The 24,310-nt window shown below is 39.9% G+C and overlaps 1 protein-coding gene across 1 annotated transcript in view; it reads right to left on the bottom strand.

Annotated features, from left to right (window-relative positions):
- Nucleotides 1–8,866: 8,866 nt before the first annotated feature.
- CHAT (choline O-acetyltransferase) overlaps nucleotides 8,867–24,310 on the bottom strand; it is a 33,373-nt gene continuing 17,929 nt past the window's right edge. Inside the window, exons 8-15 of the mRNA XM_051619800.1 lie at nucleotides 23,697–23,866; nucleotides 21,517–21,617; nucleotides 21,201–21,329; nucleotides 20,675–20,797; nucleotides 19,286–19,427; nucleotides 16,739–16,801; nucleotides 12,666–12,803; nucleotides 8,867–10,957 (exon numbers count right to left, since the gene is read on the bottom strand). Coding sequence (XP_051475760.1) covers nucleotides 10,688–10,957; nucleotides 12,666–12,803; nucleotides 16,739–16,801; nucleotides 19,286–19,427; nucleotides 20,675–20,797; nucleotides 21,201–21,329; nucleotides 21,517–21,617; nucleotides 23,697–23,866 — 1,136 coding nt within the window. The 3' untranslated portion in view covers nucleotides 8,867–10,687. The remainder of the gene's footprint in view (nucleotides 10,958–12,665; nucleotides 12,804–16,738; nucleotides 16,802–19,285; nucleotides 19,428–20,674; nucleotides 20,798–21,200; nucleotides 21,330–21,516; nucleotides 21,618–23,696; nucleotides 23,867–24,310) is intronic.

The raw sequence follows: 24,310 nt of genomic DNA, 5'->3' as shown, positions 1-24,310 counted from the left end.
ATACTCTGTTTGCCAGAATTCATTCCAAAGCCTATGAGAGAGACCACTAATTTGTAATGTTTCTGGCTATACTTCATATAACCTTGGTGGATGCCTTATTGGTTACATTTACATATACACCTCTATGTGAGCCAATGTTTATGTGTCTGAATAGTGCCTATGTGTGGGTGCAGCACAACCCTGTCTTTTAAAAACTATCTTACAAAATGGATCAAACCTGAAAGTTGTAGCAAGTAAATGGCAACATTTCATATTAATTATAAATTAGTAATGCATCTTGGCTTTCACTTGAATGAACGTATATTGAGTTACAAGTCTTATAAATATGTGCATTGACAGAGCAGAAGAATCCCACATGTATTCTCTTGGGCTGTTTTCTACTCACAGCACAGCTGGGCATTGATTAAAAAAAAACACCTTAAAATAACAACAAGAAATCTGGACATTTGAAAGCAACAGTTAAAAACAGAAGTATCACACTGTTCCCTCTCTATTAAGCTGGGGTGGGGAGAAGAGAATTTGCTGGAATAAAGCCTTTCCCTGCAGGAATTGCGGAATGCCATACAGCTAGTTGTACAACCCCTTTTACTGGAGAATTGGAAAATGTTTTAGGGAATACATGATCTCTGTGACTCAAAGCTGTTGTCTTCACTTCAGATGAAGGAGACAGACAAGTGATTTCCTACTGACTGCAAAGTGAATTTGTCACAGTCTTTCTCTTAATATGTAAAAATGATGCATAGAAATTCTTAGTGCTGCTATGTTCAGCATCATGTTACTGGATGGGCAATATACAAAATTAACAGGGGATTTAACTGTGTGTAGTATCATTGGGTTTTTATTTTAACAACCCCAGCTATTAAAATAATTCAATTTTGTTCTTCTAATGAAGCTTAAGCTCTTTTCTGAGAACTGTGCTAATATCAGCTGTATGTTGCTTTATTTTTCTAAGTACATGATCAGCAATGCACCCATAGGAGGTTGATGATTACCATCATAAAGTCACTTTGAAACAAGCAAAAAAAATATTTTCAATTCCTCTTGAGTATTTATATGCAATTACTTCTTTCCCAGGCATCACTTCCATCTCCACAGAAGAGCTCCTAGGTCTTTGCAGGTTTTTTATTGATCAGGCTGGCCACTATGCAATTGTATCTCTGCTAGCAAAAGCTGTGCCACTTCTGCTTTAGGCTTTTGAGAATAAGCCACTTGAAAATTAAGTAGCTGCTTTTATATGATAATGTATGGGATAACCACCTACAACTCTGGTAAGGGTCTTGTTGCACTGGGAGTGATGGCCAAAAGCAAAATCCTCCTTTTTGCTGAGAATGTGAAGAGCATGTCATTAGCATGTTGGATAACGCCAGCTTGCTCCTTAGGGAATATGCTCCTTGTATGAGGAAGAAGCTTTATCTCTTTTGATACTGTTTTAGACCAAACACCAAAAAAGTACCTAAATTAGGAGCCCAGAGATCCTACAGTCTATACTCAGCAGAGGTCTCAGTTGCTCTGTGGAGATGCCTCTCCATCAGTTACAGAGGAAGCCTAGGGCAAGCCATCCCCTAAAGGATGTGCTTCAATAAAGTGTCTGCAAATAAACGTGACACCTCGGTCTCTGGAGGTGCATTACACGAGGGGGAGTGGACTGGGGGCCACACAACCATGCTGCTGTGCAGCCTGTGCTTGGTGCACTAGTTTTCATCTTTTTTTCTCAAGTATCACATGTTTCTTGATAGCTAAAGATTTTTTTTCCCCTTTTTAAGAAATTACTGGAAAAATTGTTAGATTTTTTTGAGCCATTTGCAAAACATAAGGAAACGTGCAGGATAGAGGTTAATCATGTTATAAGAGATTGTTACTCTAAAAGACAAACTGCTTTAGTTATATTGTGTTATTGTGCCATTAGTACCTTTTGACTGCCAACTGTGCAGCCGCAGGGCTCCAATCAACAGGAGCATTTGTGTGTTTTCCATTGCAAATAGTGCCAAGGACAGGGAGAGAGAGAGAGGCTGTTAGTGGTACAGTTCTTTCAGTGATTAAAATTACTTGAGATCCGTTTCAGTGATCAGAAATGTGTCTTAATGAGACAATTAGTCAAACCATAAAAGCTGCACAGCAATTTAGTTGGCATTACTACTGAAATAATTTGTTGCTGCTGTTTTCTTCCTCCTGATTTGACTTTATCACAATAGTCTGGATGAAAGTCACTGTAGAGAGGACTCACAGGCTAGATTCAGTTCTCAAATGGCCATGATTATCTGTGAGGCAGATAATCCTCTTAAAAATGTGACAGACTTTGAGGAAAAAAGTGATTATTTTGCATATAAAAAAATTAAATGCCTCTGTCCAGGTGGCTACTACAGGGCTTTCAACTATCCAGCTGCCTGCTTAGTGCCATGGCAACTAATCACAGGTAGTGTTTGGGGACAGGTACTAAACTGAAAGGACTACTTCAAATTTGTATGTATTTTTCACTTCTGTAGCAACAGCACAAGACGGGGGCCTGAGATCTTAATGCATTCTAGCCAGCTGGGTTCAAAGCATCTGATGGAGCTAATTTTTTATCTCGCTGGAAGATACCTGTCATCTTAATCTTTTTCTCAGCCGTGTCTGCTCTTTCACAATTCAGTGGTAACAATACTCTAAAGCAAAGTCAGAGCAATTGTTTCCAACCCTTACTTGTCTTGGAAGTTTGCTGCTTCTCTTCCAGACCTGAAGCTTCTCTTCCTGAAAGCTTGTTTGTATTTCTTTCAGCTAAACAAGTTCATCTATTGAGGCTTAATATCGCCCTACAAAACTGTTGGCATTCAACTTGAGGTATATTAGAAATGTCCTCAGGGTGATGTTACAGAGGACACTGAACACTAGTAAAGCTAAAAACTTTTTTAAAGATAAACCAGTCACGCTGGTGAGTTCATCTGCCTGGAGTGTTTCCGTTGATGTTCATGGCTTTCCACACCGAAGAGGTCTGGGGAGTTACTCTTCTATTTTTGGGAGTGAATTCTGCCCAGGATTAACATTATTTAAACTAACTTAGTCTAATTAATTTGCATTTACCTAAGAGGGTAAATAATATTTTAAATGCCTTTGGCATCTTTGGGTCGTTGGTAAGGGACTGTATTTGGGCATAGTGATAGTGTTGTTTTGACAACACTTCTGTTTTGGATCAGTGTCACTGTAAATGTGGTTTGGTTATTTGTAAACTGCAGCTATCTCCCTGATAGCTGAGAGGAGACGTTGAGTGACAGGATTTGTCTTTGGGTTTATAATGGACAGCCTGTCTCTCCTGCAGCTGCACTACAAACTGCAGCTTTCCTGCCCAGTGCTCCTGAGCCTCAACAAATGCTGTTGCTTTGCTTATACCACTCCACTAGGATGCAAAGACTAACTTCTTTCTTTTATAACTAATTATGGGTCAAACTGAAAAATGCTCGGGGTACCAGCATTCTGGTATACGACTATTTGCAAGCTGAATTTACCTGGGTCAGAAGTGGAGGTTAAGACTATATGTGGACACATCAGGAGCAAAAAAAGATTCATATTCTAATAATGAGAAGTGGAGGAGAGAGGAAAAGGCAACATTACTTTTGGGATAGCTGGAATATCAGTTGTGGTAAGACCCAGTCAGCTTTAATCATGTCCTCACAACTATCCCGCCTTCTTTCTCTCTGCCTTGGGATGGTGTCTCATGATGCACGAGTGTTCTCTGGGACATTTGTGGCCAAGAGCAGACCTGGCACATCTGTATGAACATGTATGGCTTGATCATCAGCTGGTGGTGACTTCAAAATTAGCATCTATTGATGCAGGAAACTTCGTAAAAGTTGAAAGAATGCCAGATATCCAGGAGTTTAATTTTTCTTTTAATTAAAGTCATTAGAACTACATGCACATCACAGTTCTACATGAATGTGTAATATTCAGGATGGTAACATATGAGCTGTTCTGGAAAAGGAGGTGAATTATTATTTGGTTGACACGTGTGTAACAAGATTATCTAGAGCTTCATCAAGAGGCACAGAAGAGTAAAGAACCAACTGCGTCCTGGTACTTCTAATACCTTTGTAATGCAAGTAAATTGCCTGAAAGAAAACCAAGATGAAAGGGAATGTCCCCCTGCAAATTAGTAAGCACTTCATACTGCTTCTCTGGCTCCTTCACAGAGTGGATCTAACTTGCCATAACCACCTGAAGGAGAAAACACAAGTTACAAAGTATATGCAAGTAAACTTATTTTACATTTCTACTCCTTATCCTAGCATCCATATTTCTTTGCATTCTCTCTCACAGTACTTGGACCTAGTTTGGCTCTACCCTGATTAACTGCCTAGTCTGAGATTGATTCAGCTTCGATCTGGAGTTGAAACAGCACAAAGTGCCTGCAGCAGTGCAGGTGGCTCAGCAGATGTCAGCCATGGCCTGTTAGCTCGTACTTCACTGTCTAGCACAGGTCCACATTTCAGTCAAAAAAACCTGTATGTTGTTGGAAGAAATTTGCAAGAGGAGAATTAGAACCTCCCAGTTCCTCGCCTATCTGCCTTCCCTGCTGGAAGGAAAAACCAAGCTATGGTGCTGGAAATACCATTATCCTTGGTCAGTTTTCTGCTTTTGCTACACAACTTCCCTTCTCTAGACAGGCCATTGAGTAGCAAGGAGGTGAGAAGCAGTGGCTTTTCAGCCTTTCTCTGGAAGCCACTTGCACAGGAGATGAAAACTTGAGCCCTGAAACTCCTTGTCTCACCTGCAGCAGAAAAAAAAATACTAAAAAAATAATTACTCTCTGTGAGGCAATTAAATCTGTTTTGGCAGGCAGGGCTGGGGGAGAGGGGGACAGAGGGGAAGACAAAAATCGAAGAAACTGTGGCCCAAGCAAAGAAAAATATTTGCTATTTTGAAAGCAAAAGGATGTCCTCATATCTCTGTGAACTGAAACCTAGAGGGTTTTCTTGCAGTTGTGTGCTGGTACATGCAGGAAGGCCGCAAACAGTGCCTTCCCAAGCAAGGCCTTGCCTCACAAACCCTCCTCTCTTCTCTCTGTGCCCTTCAAACCACCTAAATATAAAGGATTGAAGAGCTTAGAAGTGTTAGTGTTAACAAAACTCAGGCTGTTCATGCCTTATGAAGCATGCATTTAAAAAATATAAGTGCTTTCAATGAGGGGCTATGATGAATAAAACTCTAGGTAACTAAAATCCAGGTCGTTGATGTTGCAGCAAAATAGTCTCCCTGCTGACCACCAGCTCTGCAACATTCCTTTCTGGTATCTCTTCCAGAATAAGCTGATGTCCATGTGCCTGCAAGACACTGGAACAAAGGGCAAAGAAGCAGTGGCCACTACTATGCTCCCAGTATATCTAAGTTTTTGCACTTAGGAGGGCAAGGAACAAATAGCAGTGTTAATGTAGTTAAGTGCTGTACAAAACTCCCCACAAATCCTATCAGCTTTAATATCTGGCTTCACTATTATTACATTAATGGATTTCCTTTGAGTGAAGCCTCCACCCTCTGTCATTTCTACTTCTAGCTGTAAAAGGCAAGAAATTCATTATGTACTTGTATTTGCTATGAACTGGCACAGCAGCTGTAAGAAATGCAATGCATTGATTTGTAAGTACCATAGAATAAGACTAAATTCAAAAGAAATCTTCAATAAACATTAAGATGGTGCTAGAGAACAGCTGGAACATTAAATGAACAACCTTGATAACCCAATTGTTCATTGATGCATAATTCATTTTGCTTCTGCTGAAAGAGTAATTCCTCAGGACATTAAAGACTTGAGGATTTTGTGAAGCTGAGAATCAAACCAGAAGGGACAAAATAATTTCTCGAACCACATATTTGTTTAGATGAATTAGATGCATTTTGGGTTTATTACAGTACATTGTATAGTGTTGTAAATTAATCAGAACTGAGGAAATAAGAGAACTGTCTGATAATGCAATTCTAGCAATGCAGAAATGCCATGTGCTTCTGCCTGGGGCTCATAGATTTAATATTTTTACTTGTTTTATGAGGCAGAAGCAGATACCTGTATAGTCAAACATCCAGGCTCTCACCTTTCCAGGTTGGTTTTTTTTTTCAGCTGGGTGTTAGGCTGAGACAGTTATTTTGGTCAGTTTTGGGAAGGTAAAGGCAGGCAGAGGCACTGCTTCCTCTGTCCTGGTTCTGCCGTAGCTTTACAGCTTGCAAGGGTGGGTGTTTTTCATGCATTCCAAACTTCACTGTGTCCTGTGGCAGCTGTTGGCAGCATTTTAATTCAAGTTGCTGAGAAACTCCAGAAAATGGCTGCGGAAGGAGTCTGGTTCACAAATCAGCATGTTTTCAGCCTCAGCTGCTTCATCGTCCTCATCGGACAGCTCTCCAGCTTCCTAGGAAGCTTCGTGGCAACCTGGGACAATTCATGTGCGTGTACACAGGGCTGAAGGGGAGGACATCACTGTGCTGTCAGCTCTACAGTAAAAAGAACCTCTTGCTTCCCCTGTCTTGAGGCCTGATCGTCCCTCTCAGTCCCCAGCAGTGCGGTGGGAGGCACAGCCCCCCCGGCCGGGGCACCTGCCCCGCGCTCAGTTAATTGCTGGGAATCGCAGGTGGGCTGGAAGCAGCAGAACCGCCCGTGCACGCCCAAGAACTTTGCTTTGCAGCTGAATTCGAGTGTCAACATTTTCCTCTTTGTTGCAAGCGTACTTCAGGCTGAGCAGCCCGTGTGTGCAGTGAGGTGCCGTAAGGGAAGAGAAAAGCAAACAGACGCCGTGATTCAAGTTTCTCTCAGCCACCATCACCGGTGGGACGTCTGTGCTTCCCAGGCCGTGGCAGCAGCAGCTCTTTCCTCTCTCGCGCCCGACGCGAGGGCCGGAGCGCACGAGCCGGGCAGCGCACGAGCCAGGCAGCGCGTGCAGCGCGGGGCTTCTGCTGCCGCCACCGCGCGCCCCTCGGGGCCCCGCAGGCGGGAGGCGCGTGCCGCGGGGTGACGCGAGCGCCCCGCGCTGTGCGCTCGAGCCGCGGCCGTTGGCGGCGGCCGTTGTTGGCGCGGTCCCTGCCCCGCCCCCCCCCCCCGCGGCGTGAGGCGGGGCGAGGTTCGGGGCTGGCACAAGGAGGTGGGACGGCCGGGCCTGTCGTTTCCGTCGCGGCGCGCGGCTCCGTCGGTAGGTGAAGTGAACTGGGGGGAGCGGCGTGCTCTTCAGGTCGTATGTGTTTTAATAGAGACAGATAAATATCTTTCAGTAGAGCACAAAACATAGCGGAAGCAAAAGTGCTGTAAATACACCTTCACATTTGTCATAAATCTATGTTATAAAAATAAAAGTACTACCAGGATAGGTTTGTGTCTTCAGCAACTGGTACACCAGGAGCTCGGCTGTCTTGTCACAACCAGGCCCTGGGGCTTTGACAGCGCTGGGAGAGCAAGGTCAGGTTCTCCTGCCCTGGAACCACCACTCTTTTGAAGTCAGGTTTCCTTCACTTTTGTTCACTCTGAATATAAATGTTCACAGAAATCAGCTTTACATTTCTAGATCCCGGTGCCGCAGGTCTGTGGGTGAACACCTACAGAGGGAAACAATGACCTTCCTAAAATCCTCATGCAGGGGGTTTGTCTGTCCCGGGTCCCACCAAGAGGTCTCATTAAATCACTGCCACTTGTTTATGTAATTATACTGAGTCTGTCAATCAAGATTTTCTCTTTATAATGAACAATCTATGCCATAGTTTTCTGGTTGGAAATATTTTTAAAGCTTCATATTTGATTCCTAGAAGTGTATGTGCACAGACTGTGTATTTTTCAACTTCAGAAGAGAACTTCATTTGTATAATACAAATAATTTTAAATAAGTACCTAAGAAAATTACCTATTTCCCCAAATCCTTAATAGATGCAGTTGAGGCGTGGGATCACTGCACAGATGCAGAGATTTCTGTTAACTGAGTGTTAGGAAGCTGACAAACCAAGACATGTGCAGTGCCATGTGCTGTGAGTTTTATTCATCTGTAACTTAATCAGGAGTCTCCAGTTTAAACATACCTGAACTGAATCTGAAGTGTCTTGAATGAAGTCAGGCACTTTGCAGATGCTGCTCCTAGCATGGGTAATGGCTGAGGTCAAGCAGGAATGCAAATGCCTTCTTCCTCAGGGACTGAGTTCATTGAAGCTGCTAATTTCAGGTATTGAGGCCAAATACTAAAACCAGATCAGTAAGTATGTAAGATACAACTATGGACTGGCTAGGTGAATTAAAAAGAAGTATGAGTGGTCATGGGTTTCTTCTTTGAGCAAAAATACAGTGTCAATGTTTTCAAGTGTTGGAGGATCCAAAACACTGTTGCTGTAGCAGCTGTAGTCAAGTAAGGGGTTCTGAATGGTAAACTGGTATAAAATTTCAGGTGTGGTTGTAGGTTCTGTCTGAATTCTCTGTGACTATGTATTGAGTGCATTGTCTGAGCCATTATTAAAATTTCAGCCAAAAGATTAAAATTAAAACGCAGGTAATATTTGCAAATAAGTATCAGTACCTATGAAACTAGGGACAGAAACTAAATTTATATATTTAATTAGAAGCAAATTAATAAATAGTAACTGTTGACAGCATTTTTATACGCTTAAAATATGGTTATTATTTTAAACATGCAGTTCTGCAAAAAAATCCTGAGATTGAAGTGCTACATTTATGTTAAAAATGCAGAATGCCTTTGTAGTGACATGAGACAGAACAAAGCAAAATGACTGGGAATGTTTCAAAGTAATTTTCATAATTATAGTATAGGGACAATTTAAAGTAATATTTTAAACAGTATATTTATTAAGTGAACATTTGGTTTTACTAACAGTTTTTATTATTATTTATTTTTTTATGTTTTAACTTTGGGTCAGCTTTTATGCCATATTATAATTTATATAATCTAAAAATAGATTTCATCTTTGGTTTGAACCACAGCTCATGGAGTAATGAAACATAAATATTTTTAAATGAACGCATTAACTTTAAAAGAATGAGCCCAGCTCTCAATCACTGTAAATCAATTGATTTGCTCCAACATAGCTGACTTGCTCCAACTGATGATCAGGCCCACTGTGCTTTCATACGTGGCGCTGTGGATAGCCTTTATCCAGCAGACTGCTCAGTTGCATGTATGCAGCTCCAAAGAGGCAGTAAAACAAGCATGGTAATACATACTCTACTGAATCCATATCTAGAGGTCTTAGACAGAAACATATCTCCACTTCTAGTTTACAGTAATAAATCATTATCCCACTTTTAAGCTTGAGAGTGCTTAAGCCTGTGATTATTCAGCCTTCAAAGGAAGAAATTAAAAATCTCTTTGCTTCTCCACAGAAAAGTAAGCAGCCCCTGACCAGGCTTCTGCATGGGCTCCAGCTTGCCTAGCAAAGCATCTGCACTGGAGTTAGTAAGTTGTATTCTAACAATGATGACTGAACATCTCTAAGCAAGACATAATCTATCAGCTTGAGAGAAGGAAGGTAACTGAAAAAATTCAGGCCTTGAAAGGATTTGTAGGGAATGAGAGAGATAATGAGAAAGCCCTCAGGGAACACTCGCAATATGGGAATTACCAGATATGATATTATTCTCCTGATTGAATTTACTGTATATTGCAGAATATTATACCCTACATCTACTATTAAAAAGATATAAATATAAATCCCTCCCAAGTGGGATGATGCAAAGCTGATATGAGTACCAATACTTTCAAACTGGTATTTTTAGCTCTAGCTTGGAGACTTCCTCATATTGCAAGTTTGCCTCTTCATTCTGGTTATTTATTGCTCTTTGATTTTGTGTGGTTGCATACACTCTCCTCCTAGTCACAGTGACTAAATTCATTCCTGTGCAAACAGAAAGGGTCTTAAATATGACTGAACTGTACCTATGCTTTGCCTCTCTGTCAGACTGGATTTTGCTCATTGATAGAAATAATGAAGCCAATTTATTAGAGAAATATTCTCCCAGTTCTCTGTGATAGATCTTATCTTCAATATGATGCTTTCAGAATGGGTCTGTGTTTGAGGCCAATGCAAACCAGAACAAAAGCTAAATTATTTCTGCAGCATTTTTGAATTAGTGGAACATAAAAAACACAAGTTTGATACTCCGAAACTCCTTTTGTGGAAATACACAGTGGCCACTCTTAAAAATAATATATTTTTCTTACGTAGGAGATAACTTTGAGGTATAAACTAACCTTCATACAAATTTTCAAGATTTAATGGCATCAACCTATTATTTAAAATGTTATTCCCAACATTCCTGATAGACAAAATTTCTTTCTTTTTTCTTTACATGCAAATGTTGCAGGAATAGATGTGAATTTTTTAGAACTACTTGCAAGGGATACTAATTAATTGGTGCGCTTTGGTATTTAATTTATATCACATACAAGCTTAGCCAATTTTTTAGCTGATAAAATGGTCTAAGTTGATGATGGTTAGAAATGGTAGTACAACACATACTCATTATTATTTCCTCCATTTCAGCCAGTGAGACCAAAAATTTTTTGTTCTCAAGCAAGAAGTGGTAGAGTTAGTACTTACAGGGTTTTAGATGTTGGCAGCAATGCAAAACAAATGACATTTTGGTTCTACACTAATACATTACTAGTACTATCTTGCTTTTGAACAACTACATCATTGTTTCTACATAAGGTAAATTCAAGAGAATAATTCCTACAGCCTCCTAGATTTTGTGGTCACTCTGCAGCTGTGTTGCTTCTTCTTGATTAGCAAATGGCTTTGTCATGGTAGAGTTGCATTTGTTGCACAGATCCCTCATTTCTAGGAGACTGTCTTCCACAGCTTTTGCAAACATGTCTGATGAAGTGTCTTTACAATCTTCAAAGCTTGAGATGCAAAATAATATATGCTCTGGCTGAGGGTTGTAACATGCTCCATAACCATTGGGCACCACAGGCCCATAGCAGCAGAACATTTCCATAGTAGTTGGAACCTGGTTGCAGGGAGAAAGTAAGGAGTTAACTCTGATTGATTAATCAGGACACCTGAGATCAGCTGGTTAGGAATGAGGGAAAAGAGAAACAGAAGGTACAAATGCTGAAAGTGTGGTGAATCCCCCTTAGAGAATATAACTTTATTCAGAAGTCCAGACCCGAAGCTGGTACTTGCAAGGTAAAAGTTGATCTCAGTATAGAATTTGGTAGCTTTGTTTGTTTGCCAGCATTTGAAAACTGGTATTGTTTGAAGTGGCTATAAGGCATTTCTTTGCTTGCTTTATGTAGAGCTTTAATAGCTATTAGCTTTGTTACTGATAGGGAAATTTTAAGGCTGTGTGTAATTCTGAAACGTAAAATTATGATACAGAAAACTTCACTAAGGTTTTTAATTTCTTAAGGGTATCTTAAGGTTATGTGAAGATTGTAACCAATTACAGAAAGTAGTGTTGTCCATCTCTAGTAATAATTTATAATTGTGATGCAGTATAAAAACATGTTTTAATGCATCTAGGTGTTACATTTCTGTTACACCTCAGCTTAATCATGGCATAATGCAGGAGGGGAACATTTTCCACTGCGAAAAATAAAATACGTATGTGTTAGAAATCTATCTGTTTCAGACTTTGTGTACATGGGCCTTCACAAATGACATCTGGCTTTATAATGGTGTAGAACAAGCCATTAGTCCTGCTAATAGAGCCATAGAATTGTCAGATAAATTTGCTGTGCAACAGCCGAAGGCCATAAAGCTATTCAGAAGTACTCTTTGCTCATGGATAGTTTCTTGGAGAATTTATGTAGAAGTATGTTGGCTACATTCACTCACATCTGAAAGCCTACAAACATTATGACAAGATCAAATTACTTATTAAGGTTTTATGGTGTAGCGTGATGTTGTGAGTCTCTTTTGTTGCATACTTCCAATCTGTGCAGTTGGGTTAGGGTTTCAGTAAATGAATTCCTACATAGATTTCTTCTTTCATTAGGACTGATACTATATGTAATGAAACATTTAATTTTAGGCCGTATGCTATAAAGATGTTTCCTTATCAAGGACATTAAATACAGGAAACATTGACTCTTTGAGTATTTTAGTATATTTAGTATATATAACTGTAAATCCATAAATGTGTGTAAATATCTAAAATGTCTGTAAATCTAAGATGCATGCCTGCAGAGATTGCAGTCTTACACCGAGTAACTGAAGGCTCTTAAAGATTTCTAACACAGCTACTTTTAGGAGTAACATTTTCTGATGGCTCTTGGCTTTCTCAGAGTGTCATTCCATCTTGCTTGTGGTTGTACTGTCACTGGAGTAAATAATTCCCACTAAAGCTGTCACATTAGGGGAAGGACTATTAAAAAGGGAATGGGAAGATACATAGTTCAGAAAATAAGGAAACACTGAGCCCTGGTACAAATTTTACTGAGTGAGTTTGTGTACATTTCCAGAATTTCCAGGAAGGGCTTTGGGATGTTGCAAGGGAAGTGTTAATGTCAGTCAGTATTTACTGTGCTGATTTTGCAGAATGAACCAAAACTGGATTAAAAATCTGAGGAATCTTGTAGATTTCTTGGTGGTATCAGGTTTTTTATGGTTTTTGTTTTTCATAAATAATCATTCTCACTGTGAGCTACAAAGTCTGGCAGAACACAAACAAATTAGCCTTTGTGTAGCAAGACCAGTGAACAGGACAAACTCACCTGGCTGGTTGAGAGGATGAATCGATTGCTCATCAAATATGTCTCATCTGTAAATATCTCTGGTAGTTCCTTGAAGTGTTCCCGTGCCACCTCTCTGAGACCTAACAGATGATTGTCTATTGCCATTCCAGTAATAGCCTGTGTACAACATAAGACACCAGCATTTAACTGAGTATGGAGACATTTTCTTGGCTCTTACTGCCTTGTTTTCTGGTCAGAGTTGATGAACTTGGGTTGAGTGATGTAATGCCTGTAATGTTCTGATATTACTCTGAATATCTACTTTGTTGATGACCAGTAACTAGAAATCCATACAGTGCTCTGAAGATGTAAAATTCAGGAAGGAGGTGGTCTTGAGCTGTATTATGTGGTGACGTTATCTGGTGTTCTGGGTGTTCGTCACATCTCTGAGCTAAATATCATGGACTGGGCTTCCAAAACTGCTGATGGGAGCATATGTGATACTAGAAATCTGTAAGTGTGTCTTGGATTTTCCTGTGCATCATTTGGATTGTGTTTCAAGGTAAGAGGCTCCATACCAACTCCAAATTGGAAAGAAACTTTAATTCCCTTGCTGCCTGTGTCTCACTCTGGCAAGCAAAGCATATGTCATTCCATAGCAACAGATTTAAAAGTGATCAGATGGATTTACCAGTGAACTATCACAGATCTAGTAACATACTCCACCACTTTAGAAGACTGACATTATGGACACAGATGCCTTCTCAATTTAATTCACTGCCCAAGTATCCCAGTACTCCCCCCTTCCCTGTGCTGATGTCATTGCAGAGCTGGATAATGTCAGGGGCAGCCCTTATTTCAGCCCTTGCTATAATAAGGCAATTGGAAGCAGTAAGTGTAGGACAGGTTCTCTGAGTATAGAATCAAATTAAACAGGGCTTAACAAGGGAGAATAATGTACTTGACAAGAAAGAGACTTAGCACAGTCTACTTGCCATCCTGCTTGTCTGTGTCTCTGCTCACCGTCATCCCCAGCACAGAACCAGCCATGCTTGCCCCCAAACCCTGCTCACTAATGTCCCCAGTTTCCTCTCCTGTCTCGTGGTTCCAGGGGAGGTGATTGGCATCATGTGCAGTGGCTGAACATTAGCAGCAGGGGCACGCTTGGTGGCTGGCTAGCCAGCTCACAAGAGCTACTGCTGAGCTGACAGTAAGTCTTTTTGCCATGAGCTTGCTATGCTTGGGTCTCTCTGCTCTATGCAGCTACCAATTGCTAGAGACTTAAGAAATTTATTAAAGCTTTAAGATCTTTGCCCTGCTGGCAAACTTGATTGAAGATCACTAACAGGATCAAAAGTCACTAGTATGAGATGGGCAGACAGAGTAGTTAAAGAGTTTTGTTTCTTTAGGAAACCAAATAAAAAAATTGGCATCTGAAGAACATCACTGAGCTGTTACTGCAGCACTGAGCTAAAGGATTTGCCTCACTCTAAAACGTGTATTTGAAATCCTTCAGTCTAGGTTTATTCTGGCTGGTGAGAGCATTAATTACGAGGGCTGAGCTGCAGCTCGTCCCTAGTAACAGGCTGAATTCATGTAGGAAGGAAATGCTGAATAAGGGACATAGTACTCCACTGAGAGCAGAATTGATAACCTTGTGGTGCAGGCTCCTTGTAGTGAGGGAAACAAGCAACCTGAGAGAAGGTTTAAAAAAGAGCACAAGCTTGGTTTTCCTCTTAAGAGAGAATTAAAAAAATCCACAAGCAACAAAATAAGCACAAGTTTGCTTATCCTCTTAAGAGGAGCAAAGTTTTAACCACTAATAAGTGCCTGAAGCAGGGGGCCTGGCATGCATAATCTTGTTTGGTTTATTAAGGAGTGGGCACCCGTTGATAAAGGGGCTATTTGTTCATCATCCCAGACGGAACAAGGATGCTTGCAAAAAAGTAGCATACATCAGGGTGGTGTTTACATTATTTTTCCCACAGAGGGAAACTGGCTTGATAATCAAAGGAAATATTTTGCCATCACACAAGATTTATAAGGCTGTTAGCAATGACATTTTTGCTACATAGATCAATGTCATGTCTGAAGAGGGGCCAAGACAGGCTAACGAAATAAACTGTGAGTCAACGCATAGGAAAAAACTGTGCTAAATTGAATTTTAGAGCTCCACATTTAAGATAGCAATACTACTAGTAAGCCCTAAAAAGGGGAAATAAAATCATTAAATTGCTTTTTGGTTTATGGAGTAGATTTTTTTTGTTTGTTTTTCTTAGGAGTTATTACATTTCAGTCTGCTACACACAATTTAGTCAGACCATGTAAGTCTTGCCTGTAGTTTAAAGGCACAACAGTTACATTTTGCTATTCTGAGAAAGAAAGAGGAGTAGAAAAGCCTGGAGACCTTTTAAAATTTAAAGATAAATTATTTTTCCCATGAAGATTTTAATATTTTCCCATAAGCTACAATGGAGGCTGAATTTTATAATGCTTTCTTGAAATTAAATTACTTGGAGGGGGGATTTTATGGAATTTATTTTATTTATTTTTTTTAAGAGATGTTGTGCAGAACTTCCATTGGTTGTGACCTAGTAGACCTACCAAATGTCGAGTTCATATTGAGGTTACCCGGAGGTGGTTCAGGTGAGACAGTTGCCCTGAACTGAGTTACCTCTGCTTTACAGATGACACACAGTCTCAGCTTCTAAGTTGAGGATTTTCAACACAATACTTGAAGCTGCTTTTCTTTCCTGCTTCTTTTGTTTTATGGTGTTAGGAACAAATCCTGCCTGAAAGCAACACATCACCTCTCCAGTACTTTGAGTATACCTTTGAATCCAGCTCTGGAAGTGAATGTTTTCTTGTATATGATAACTGTTTAAACAGTAATCAGCAGTGTAGGTTTACTAACAGCGGTCTGAGGCAAAATCATAGGTAGCAAATTCAGTTAACACAGCTGGTTATTAACATTTATTAATTTCATAAGTGGTTTGACTAAGTTGTTTGTAGAGTGAGTCTGTGCTTTGTCTTGGCACAGTGGGATGTAGAGCATTACCCAGGCTGAATTGTCTCATTTTTAATCAATAGAAAATGAGTTGTATTTGCTACTAAACTGATTTCTTCAATGCAGGGCATGTCTTCCTTTTATTAGAGACTGCATTCAGGTCTTTGAAAGAGTTTACTATAATAATTGTTAATGACCTTTATTAGAAATTGCACTTTGGAATACCAGTGCATCTGCAGATTGGATCCTAGATAAGGACCTCTCTCCTCTAGGGAAGAGGAACGTAAGAAAATGCTTAATGGCTAGTTTTAGGGGAAAAAAGTTCCTGATGTGTTACAGCTCTCTTGACCTTATCTGAAATGTTATAGCTTAGGGGCCTAAATACCTGTACATTTTGGGGAATCTGGATTTTGCATCTGGAGTTGTATGTGTGTTTTACAGCAGTTAAATTGGTTGCTTTTAAGTCTTGCTTCTCATCCTGATAAGCTGTCCTTGCCACTTTTCTTGCCTATCTGCATGACTAACATTTCCTGTTGATCACAGAGCACACAGAATAAAGCCTGATTTTGTCTAGCTACTGTTTCTCTTTGCAAACCTTTCAATAATTATTAAAAAATATCTATTAAATTTTCATTGCAAGCTTTTTAAGATGGAGGCCATTTTTAAATTGTCCATTTGTACAGCACCAAATAGTGGAATCCTAATTAATGTCTGGGACTCCTAATTATGACACAGATACAAATCATAAGCATTTAACAGATGTATGTTCTTCATAAATATATTGAATACAGAGTGTCATGTTCCATGACAGTTCTAGATAAGAGAGCTAATGCCCAAGAGTGACGTTCTTTCTACTGATGTCTAATACAGAATTTTGTTATTTTGCTTTCCAGGAAGTATTTTTTTAAGGTGAAGTTAGCTGAATATGTCTATATTCAGGGTGTTTGGGTGATCAGAAGTTTTTGTAGGTGTGACATAGCAGGTACTTATGTATTTAGAGATGCTTATATTTTATGCTGCTTAAATAGTTAATGATTGTATCTTCATACATTTCCTGAAAAAAAACTATCTAGTCCTTATTCAGACAAGGAAGTGTTTAACTTACCAGAATAGTGTAATTAGTCTGAGCTGCAATTGCATCCTTAAATCTCTGCATCTTCTCCGAATCCTATTGGGAGAATCAAAATATATCTATTATTAAATAAACTCTCAAAGAAACGGTGTCTTCCCTCAATTAACCAGCAGCCAAACAGGAAGCTCTGAAATGTCCTTTGCTCCTGACTCAGATAGAAGTACTCTTTATAAATGAAAAGCCACAGGGATTTGATATCCTGATCAGCAATGGTGCTTGGTTGTGCAAGGGTTGAACAGGCTTATTGGTGGTGATTTGTTTGAAGTTAAGGAAAGACTTGGAGTTTCTTTCATGGATTCCTTCCTTTAATGGATTTTGAGGGTATAGAATATTACTAATTGAATCACTCAGTTTGAAGTAGAGGAAATAATTGCCTGGTGTTATTCAGTGTTTTCAAAACAGCCAGGCTGTATGTCTTCTCCAGAATGGTGTAGCTAGACAATGACAGTGATAATGAAAGCCATTACTGATATTTTACTAGCTGGTGAAAAAATGACTCCACTGTGTGAAAAAGCATCTAGAATTTTCTAAGGCTGCTCTACCCTCCACAGGTGTGTCGCATTTCAGATAACAAGATAGTAAATTTTGACTCCTGTCAAGTGGCAGCCTTTTATATTAAGGGAACAATCCTAAGAAGTGCTGCCCTGCTGTACATCAAGTCCGACACTGCAACTTTGGGAGACCCTGAAACAGCCAGAAATTACTCGGTCTCCAGATAAATGGGGAACCTTCAACTCCTATGGACGATGAATGATCTTTTGAACAAAAAATTCATTTTAGAAGGAATTCAAGGCCACCATCAGGGACCTTCAAAGTAGAGTGCCTGATATTTTTTCATAGGGCTAGAGCTAGGCCTTAGTTCTGTTATACAGATTAAATTACCAAATACAGTCTTTAAATCTGATTAATTTACAGCAATTCAGCAATCTCTGCCGTGTCAGTGGCTGCTTCCTTTACAGCAAGTGTCAAATGCATGAGATATTCTCCTGCTAGAAAATCAATCTACTTGCTCAATCTTTGGTGACTGTTCAAGCTGTCATTTGAAGATCCTTTTTATTGGCATCAGAGAGAAAAATGTTTTAAATTTGTTTTGGATTAATGGCTATTAAGAAACAATATCTAAAGAAATCACCTTGGAGTAGGGTTGTGTTAAGTTAATTTTGTTTCTAATTATTCTGTGATAACAATATATATAGTTTTGAACTGAAAGGTGTTCACATCAAAATTGAGATTTCTAAAAGTTTGTGGGAAAGAACAATTACAGATCAGTTAAATGTCCTTTGTATCTGACCATGGGCAAGAAGCCAGGAAAGCTATCAGTGGATTGGTTTGCATTGTGACTGCAGGTTTTTCAGGGAGAATGAAGCCATTATTCTCCCTGTTGAAACTGCCATGGCATGCATTATAAGGATTTGGGCGCTGAGACTGAGCGTACTGTAGACATGCATGGCATTCTTCTGCTTGCTTCTGTGAGGCAATACAGTTTAGGATGCTGTGAAAGGTGGGCACAATCTCAGATTTGTGTGGTAAAATGGTGAGAAATGCTGAAGATTTGGGAAAGCTGCAAAAGTCAGTAAGTGTTGGAATAAGGAAAGTAGAAGAAATTGTTGGAGAAGGATATGGCAAAACAACATGCTAGGAGTGGGCTGGCTCCTCCCAGGAGTGCAGTCAGCCTGCAGGAATGTGTGCAGGGGCTTGGGGGTGTGCTGAGCACCCCAAGTGTGAAGAGAAACACGTACACAGATGTCAGCAGCTTCTGATGAAATACAATTAAGAACTGTGTTGTCAGACAGGACATCGACAGCATATAACAACAGCCTCTTCTTGTCTACTGTATAGTAGTCACTCAGTGTAGGGAATTACTTTAGGTTTCCTTTGAGTTCTCATTTAAACATGGAACTTAAACTTGAGTCTTGTTCATCATGAGCTAACTTCTGGGCATGGTAACCTTAAGGAGACTGAAGAAGTAGTGGAGGAACAGAGCACTTTTTTTTGAAAATTTTCCTCATCCTCTGGGACATCAGAACTTGGTTTACAATATTTCATTCATTTGCACTTAAATCTACAGCCCAGCAATACTTCTAGCAATGCTATGATAGATTCTAAAGAGCACTCATGTGGGCTGTTGCACAGGAGTAGTCTTACTGTGAAAAATAATCTATATTGTGGCAGCATTTTACATCTAAACAGCCACCTGGAAATTCCCTGTACAGGAGTGAAGTGCAGTGGGTGGAAATGGCACACAGGGAGACTTTGAGGGAGGCTCTGCAGGGACAGCAGGAGGGACAGTGCACAAAGCTGTTTGTGCAGCTATAGTCTCAGTTCTGTCAGGTGCACCTTTTTGCATCCACATCTACTATGTACAGTATTCACACTTCTGCCAAACAGATGGTGGTGTCTCAAAGAAAGGCAATTTCATTTTTCTTTTTGCTGGGTGATGTCAGGACAGTATGGAGTGTTGTTTTAGTAGCTTGATGAAGTTTTTTCACCATGAAGGCAGAGGGAGACAGGCAAACATACCGACAGAGCTGTCTTGTCATCAGTCATTGCTTTTACAAAAGCAAATGCTTCCAAGGTAGCAGACCTAATATTGTCGACTCTGCCCTCGTCAAATCGGCGTATGGAAGCACTTTCATAGGTAGGAACAAGTCTCCTGTGGCATCTGAGAGAATAATGTAAGAAAAACAAAGAAAATTATTTTCAAGTCATAAAGACTAAAAGAAATATAGGCTTGGTACATTTTATTGTTACAGCCACAATTTTATTTTTTACATAGTATTCATCTTAATGTTGATAGAATTCTATAAGAAACTTAAAAAAGATGGATGGTCATTCCTTTCTAATAGGAGAAGTTGCGTACAGCTGTATACATTTTAGTGATGCATTGCCAGTAAAAAAATGACTTGCTGTGTAAAAACAAGGCTAGTAAAGCTAAAATTTACTGAAAGTTCTCAAGGAATGTTTTATTTGTACTGCATCATAAAGTAATTGTGTAATTAATCATTTACTTATGGGCACGAAACATGTTTTCTTTAAAACAAGAAAAAACGCACTCTGTGGGTGAATGAAAAATAGAAAACTAAAAGGAGAAAAGGATACTATTTGACACGGTGTGCTGGAATGAAAATAAAATAGAACAAAGCATGAAGACTGTTGTTTAATTTGGGTCCAGGTATATAGCTACAGTTCCTTGCTTCAGGAGACCTCCTATGCCTTCCAGTTGTAGCAGGAGTCTCAGAACATAACTTTGCCCTACAGTTTTTGTTGCATGTGAGAGATTTATATAATGGCTGGGATCCAGATGAAAATCTTGGACCAGGTCAGTGCTGCAGTTTGGTTAATGGAATATGCAAAATGAATGTTTAACAGATGTTAATGGAGTACACAAAATGTGTTAGGCATCTCCGGTTTTGCCTAGGTAAAGACCACTTCAGCATTTAATTTGAGTTGATAAAGAATTTTTTGTATAATAGGCTGTTCTGCAGGAAACCATGCAACTGATCTCTAGCCTGGAGCATTAGCTGTTCTGACAACATAGAAAGGAGCTTTTAACTTCAATAACACCATGAAGTTAGGGGATGTTATCCAATCTTGGGATGCCTGTGAAGAGGGAAGCAGCAGTAGTTACTATCCTGTGTAGGAACTCTGATTTGTTATGCTGCTGTAGTATTTTTCCCCGTGAATTCTTTTACCCCTGCAGTGCAGGGGATAGATATGGAAAGGAATACTCTGCCTCAGAACCGGGGGATTTCTATCTTGTCTGACCTATGGTCATTAGGCATGATCACTCATTTCCATGCAGGAAGCATTTGCTGGGGTGCTGAAGAAAAAATAGGCCCCTCTGTATAAAAAACAAATTGTGAGTCTCCTCTTGTGCTACCTTGTTCCTATGATTTGAATTAAACGTACCTGTAAAATGCCAGCTGAAGTGCTACTTGAATGTAAGCATCTGGGCTAACCTTTTGTTTCTTAATAAATTCCTTTCCATACTTCTCAAACTTGTAGGCGATAAAGTCCAGATTTTGTACTAGTCTGGAAAATAAGCAGAGGCAGTTAGTGTGGGGGGAGATGCAAGAATCTCATGTTGCATTTCCATTTGCAAATAAAAACCAGTGATAATTTCCTGCCTGTACCCTCTCAGAGGTGAGTGGGCTCCTGTTCTGTTTGCATCCCGTGCAACTAGGACTCAACTGTTTTTCCAGTGGTCTTTAACTTTCCTAATATTTACATAGAAGGAAAACAATGGTAATGCATTTCCTGAATACAGTCAAGTAGCTCCAGCCCATCAGGGTGCCATCCTGCAAAATGTGGGAAGATGAGGAGCAGGAGGGAAGGCAGGGAGAGTCATCCAGGAGAAAACCTATGCCTCCACTCACTGTGATGGGTAGTTCCTATCTTGCAGTTATTGGTGTGAAAAATGAGGCATCTTCTCTACCTTTGGAGTTTTTCTGCTGATGATGCCAAATGTGCCTGAATTTCAGGGGAACATTTCCATCTTAGTCTCCGTGGAGCAGGAAGCTCACTCACTGAATCAGCTCGGACTAATTTCTTGGAGCTTTCTTTCCTGTTAGTATGTGAGAGAAAAGTCATTAAGTTCATGGGAATAATCTATTTGTTTAACACTGCTTTTTTAGCAGGTAAACGACTGGTTTCCAACAGTTGTGTGGGTCTTAGTGGCCCTGTACGTTGGGGGAATTTGCCAGTGGCAGAGGCTGGAGTGGGTACAATAGCTGTAGTGAAAGTGGACTCACATGTGCTTGAGCAAGTGTTCAGTGCACTGCACCAGTACGATGCCATCGAAAGGGGAATGTTCACACACGGTACCGCAGACTCCGTCTCTTCCTACCACAAACTGAGCAACAAAAAGAACAAGTGCAAGACATATAGGGAATCAATCAGGTTTGGGGTAAGTTACCCATGATGGCAACCAAACAAAAGATGATGTCATTCTCCTGTGGTTTTCTTATTCCTCATATCAGGAACTTCTTGACTTACAGATCAGTGGGTGACTTACAGACTTATTGCAGGACACTTTCTTGTCCTGTAAGTGGGATTGCATCAGATCCCTTTCATGCTGTTATTTTGGACTGAGTCCTGTGAGTATGTAAATTTTAGCAATTTCTGTTGAAATCCAGAAATTGGATTTGGCATCTGCTCTGTGGTAGAGAAAACCCATCAAGGGGAAGGCAGGCCAGGGTTCTCCTTCCACATTTGGGAGCAATACCTGTGTGTGGGAAGTTCCTTAGGATCACATTTTGTTACAAACATGGTATCAAATGAGCTGGCTCAGCCTTATTTGATAGCTTTCTCATAGCTTGTTTTACTGCCCTCCTTCGTCTTTATCTTTTGTGTGTGTGTGGTGTTTTCTTTATTTCCCTCTTACTTGTCTTTGTCCTTGATCTCATTGCATACACATGATATAACTGGTAACACTTAACCTGATGCACTGTAGTTCTGTGATACCCTCATGCAGGTCGTTACTTCTGCATCTCAAACAAAAGCAGATGTCTAGGACAAAGCTGCAGCTTGACTCATGTTGTGTCCTGTCCTTTTCCTTGGACTTTTTCCCCCACTTCTTTTGAAGTGTCTTTAACTGGACTTTTCCCACTTGGCTCACTCTGCACATTTATATCACACAGACACATTCTGCCTCCTTGGTTCCTGTGAGGCTTTCACACAGTGTGTGATACAAAAACTTTCCCTCAACATTTTCTGATGCCTCACTGCAAAGCTGAAGAAGAATATGGTGAGAAAGAGCAAGTCCTGCTGTGGGAATGGCTTCCTATATAATCTGTGTTTGCATGAATGAAAATGGGATCTTTTTTCCCTAAGAATTTTTCTTCACCTTTAAACTATTTCTGGCCTGAATATATCTGGACAGACAAAGCTGTCCCATATACTATGCAAATTTATATGTTTTCTGCCACCTTCTGATAGTTTAAAAAAAAAAAAAAAAAAAAAAAAAAAAGTCTTATTCTCATCTGCTTAAAGCATCTCAACCAATGGCCCTGCAAATAACAGAGGATTCTAACTAAAGACAAATGGTTTGTTCTTTGAAACACAGCACTGGACCCTGCTAATAATGTAATTTGCAATGGCATTAATCAGGAATGACCACTGAAATGTATTTGCACTGAGCTAAGTCACTGCAAGTGAAATCAGTGGTTTCACTTTTCATGTTACTGTTCTTAGATACGGCAAGAGCAACAAGCATTGTGTAAGTCAGGGTTTTTTCAATTTTTCATGATCTGTCAATATTGTTGACAGTTGGAGATTAATACATTGCTTCACCTTGGGTCTATTGCAAAATGTGAAAAAAACTTTCAAGTAAGACAATCAAAATCTGATGGGGAAGAAGGCTGGAGAAAGCAATACACCCAGGAAAGTCTCAAAATAAATGTCATTAAATGAGTAAACAGTCTGTTAAGTGAGAACTTATGCTAATTTTGCTAATTTAAACACATGCTAAATTATAAGTAGTAGTATTTCTAAGGGATCAGAAAAATGTGTGAGAAAACAGAGAAAGCTACTGTGCTTTTCTTTTTTTGTTTTGGGATGCTAGACCAGCATGTTTATTTAATTTGAGTGTAATTAAATGTGTACATTTTTATTACTTTTTTAAAATCAGATTTCTACCTACCTGTGTGTCTGTGTATCTGTCTACCTCCTCAAGTCCTCAAGGGCAACTCCAAAGAAGATGAAAGCATACTTGTCTTGGAGAAGTCTCCCCACCCCCTTATGCCAGCAAGGCAGTGGCTCAGCTTCCCCTGCCTTGCAAGGAAAGGCATTGCTCATGCCAAGCCTGCCTTTGGCAGATGTGGACACCACCTTCCCCTCTTTCTCTGACTTGCTTCTGAGTGGTCCCTATCACAAAGGCATCTGAAGTCCTTAGTCACATGCAAGTAATATCATAATACTGTAAAGTTTTTACCTGCATAGGTTTGTCATACCAACGATTGGCCCCGTTTTTATGGTAGCCTCCCCCATGTAGCAGTTGCAATGCCATGTTTGTATCATTGAGTTCCACCCCACTCGGGCTGTCCAGGCATATCAGGCATATGCACCGTTCAATCATGTCAAGAGAGTCGCGATTAGTAGAGTCTGGGGATAAAGGAGTTAAATGTTCACATCCTCTTACCTGTAGTGCAGGACTGGCTGGGGAACCCTGCTACCATGGAGAGCACTGAAGATCTGATCCTGACTCTGCAATGAGTTGGTGTCTGCAGAGCTCTCTCAACAGCAGAATGTCTCAGTGCAAGGAAACATTACACCAAGGCCTTCATTCATCTGCTAACTTTTCCAATATCTCTGTGTATCTTTCATATGATACAATAATATCCACTTTCTTTTTCTGCCTTTCATTTCCTGAAGTAATTATATTACAAAATATATCTATTTTACTTTTCAAGCCAGCAATGCTTACTTATTTTATATGTAACGGTTACAGAGAGGGCAAGTGGAAAATAGAAAATTTCAGAACTCATCCTATTGCTGCAGTATTCTTCTCTGAAATAGCAGGGCCTATACTGGTTTTGTGCTGTTCCT

Source organism: Apus apus, chromosome 4 (assembly GCF_020740795.1).
Source record: "Apus apus isolate bApuApu2 chromosome 4, bApuApu2.pri.cur, whole genome shotgun sequence".
Taxonomy (NCBI): Eukaryota; Metazoa; Chordata; class Aves; order Apodiformes; family Apodidae; genus Apus; species Apus apus.
The sequence above is the reverse complement of the archived record's forward strand: the minus strand, read 5'-3'. Positions and strand labels throughout refer to the sequence as shown.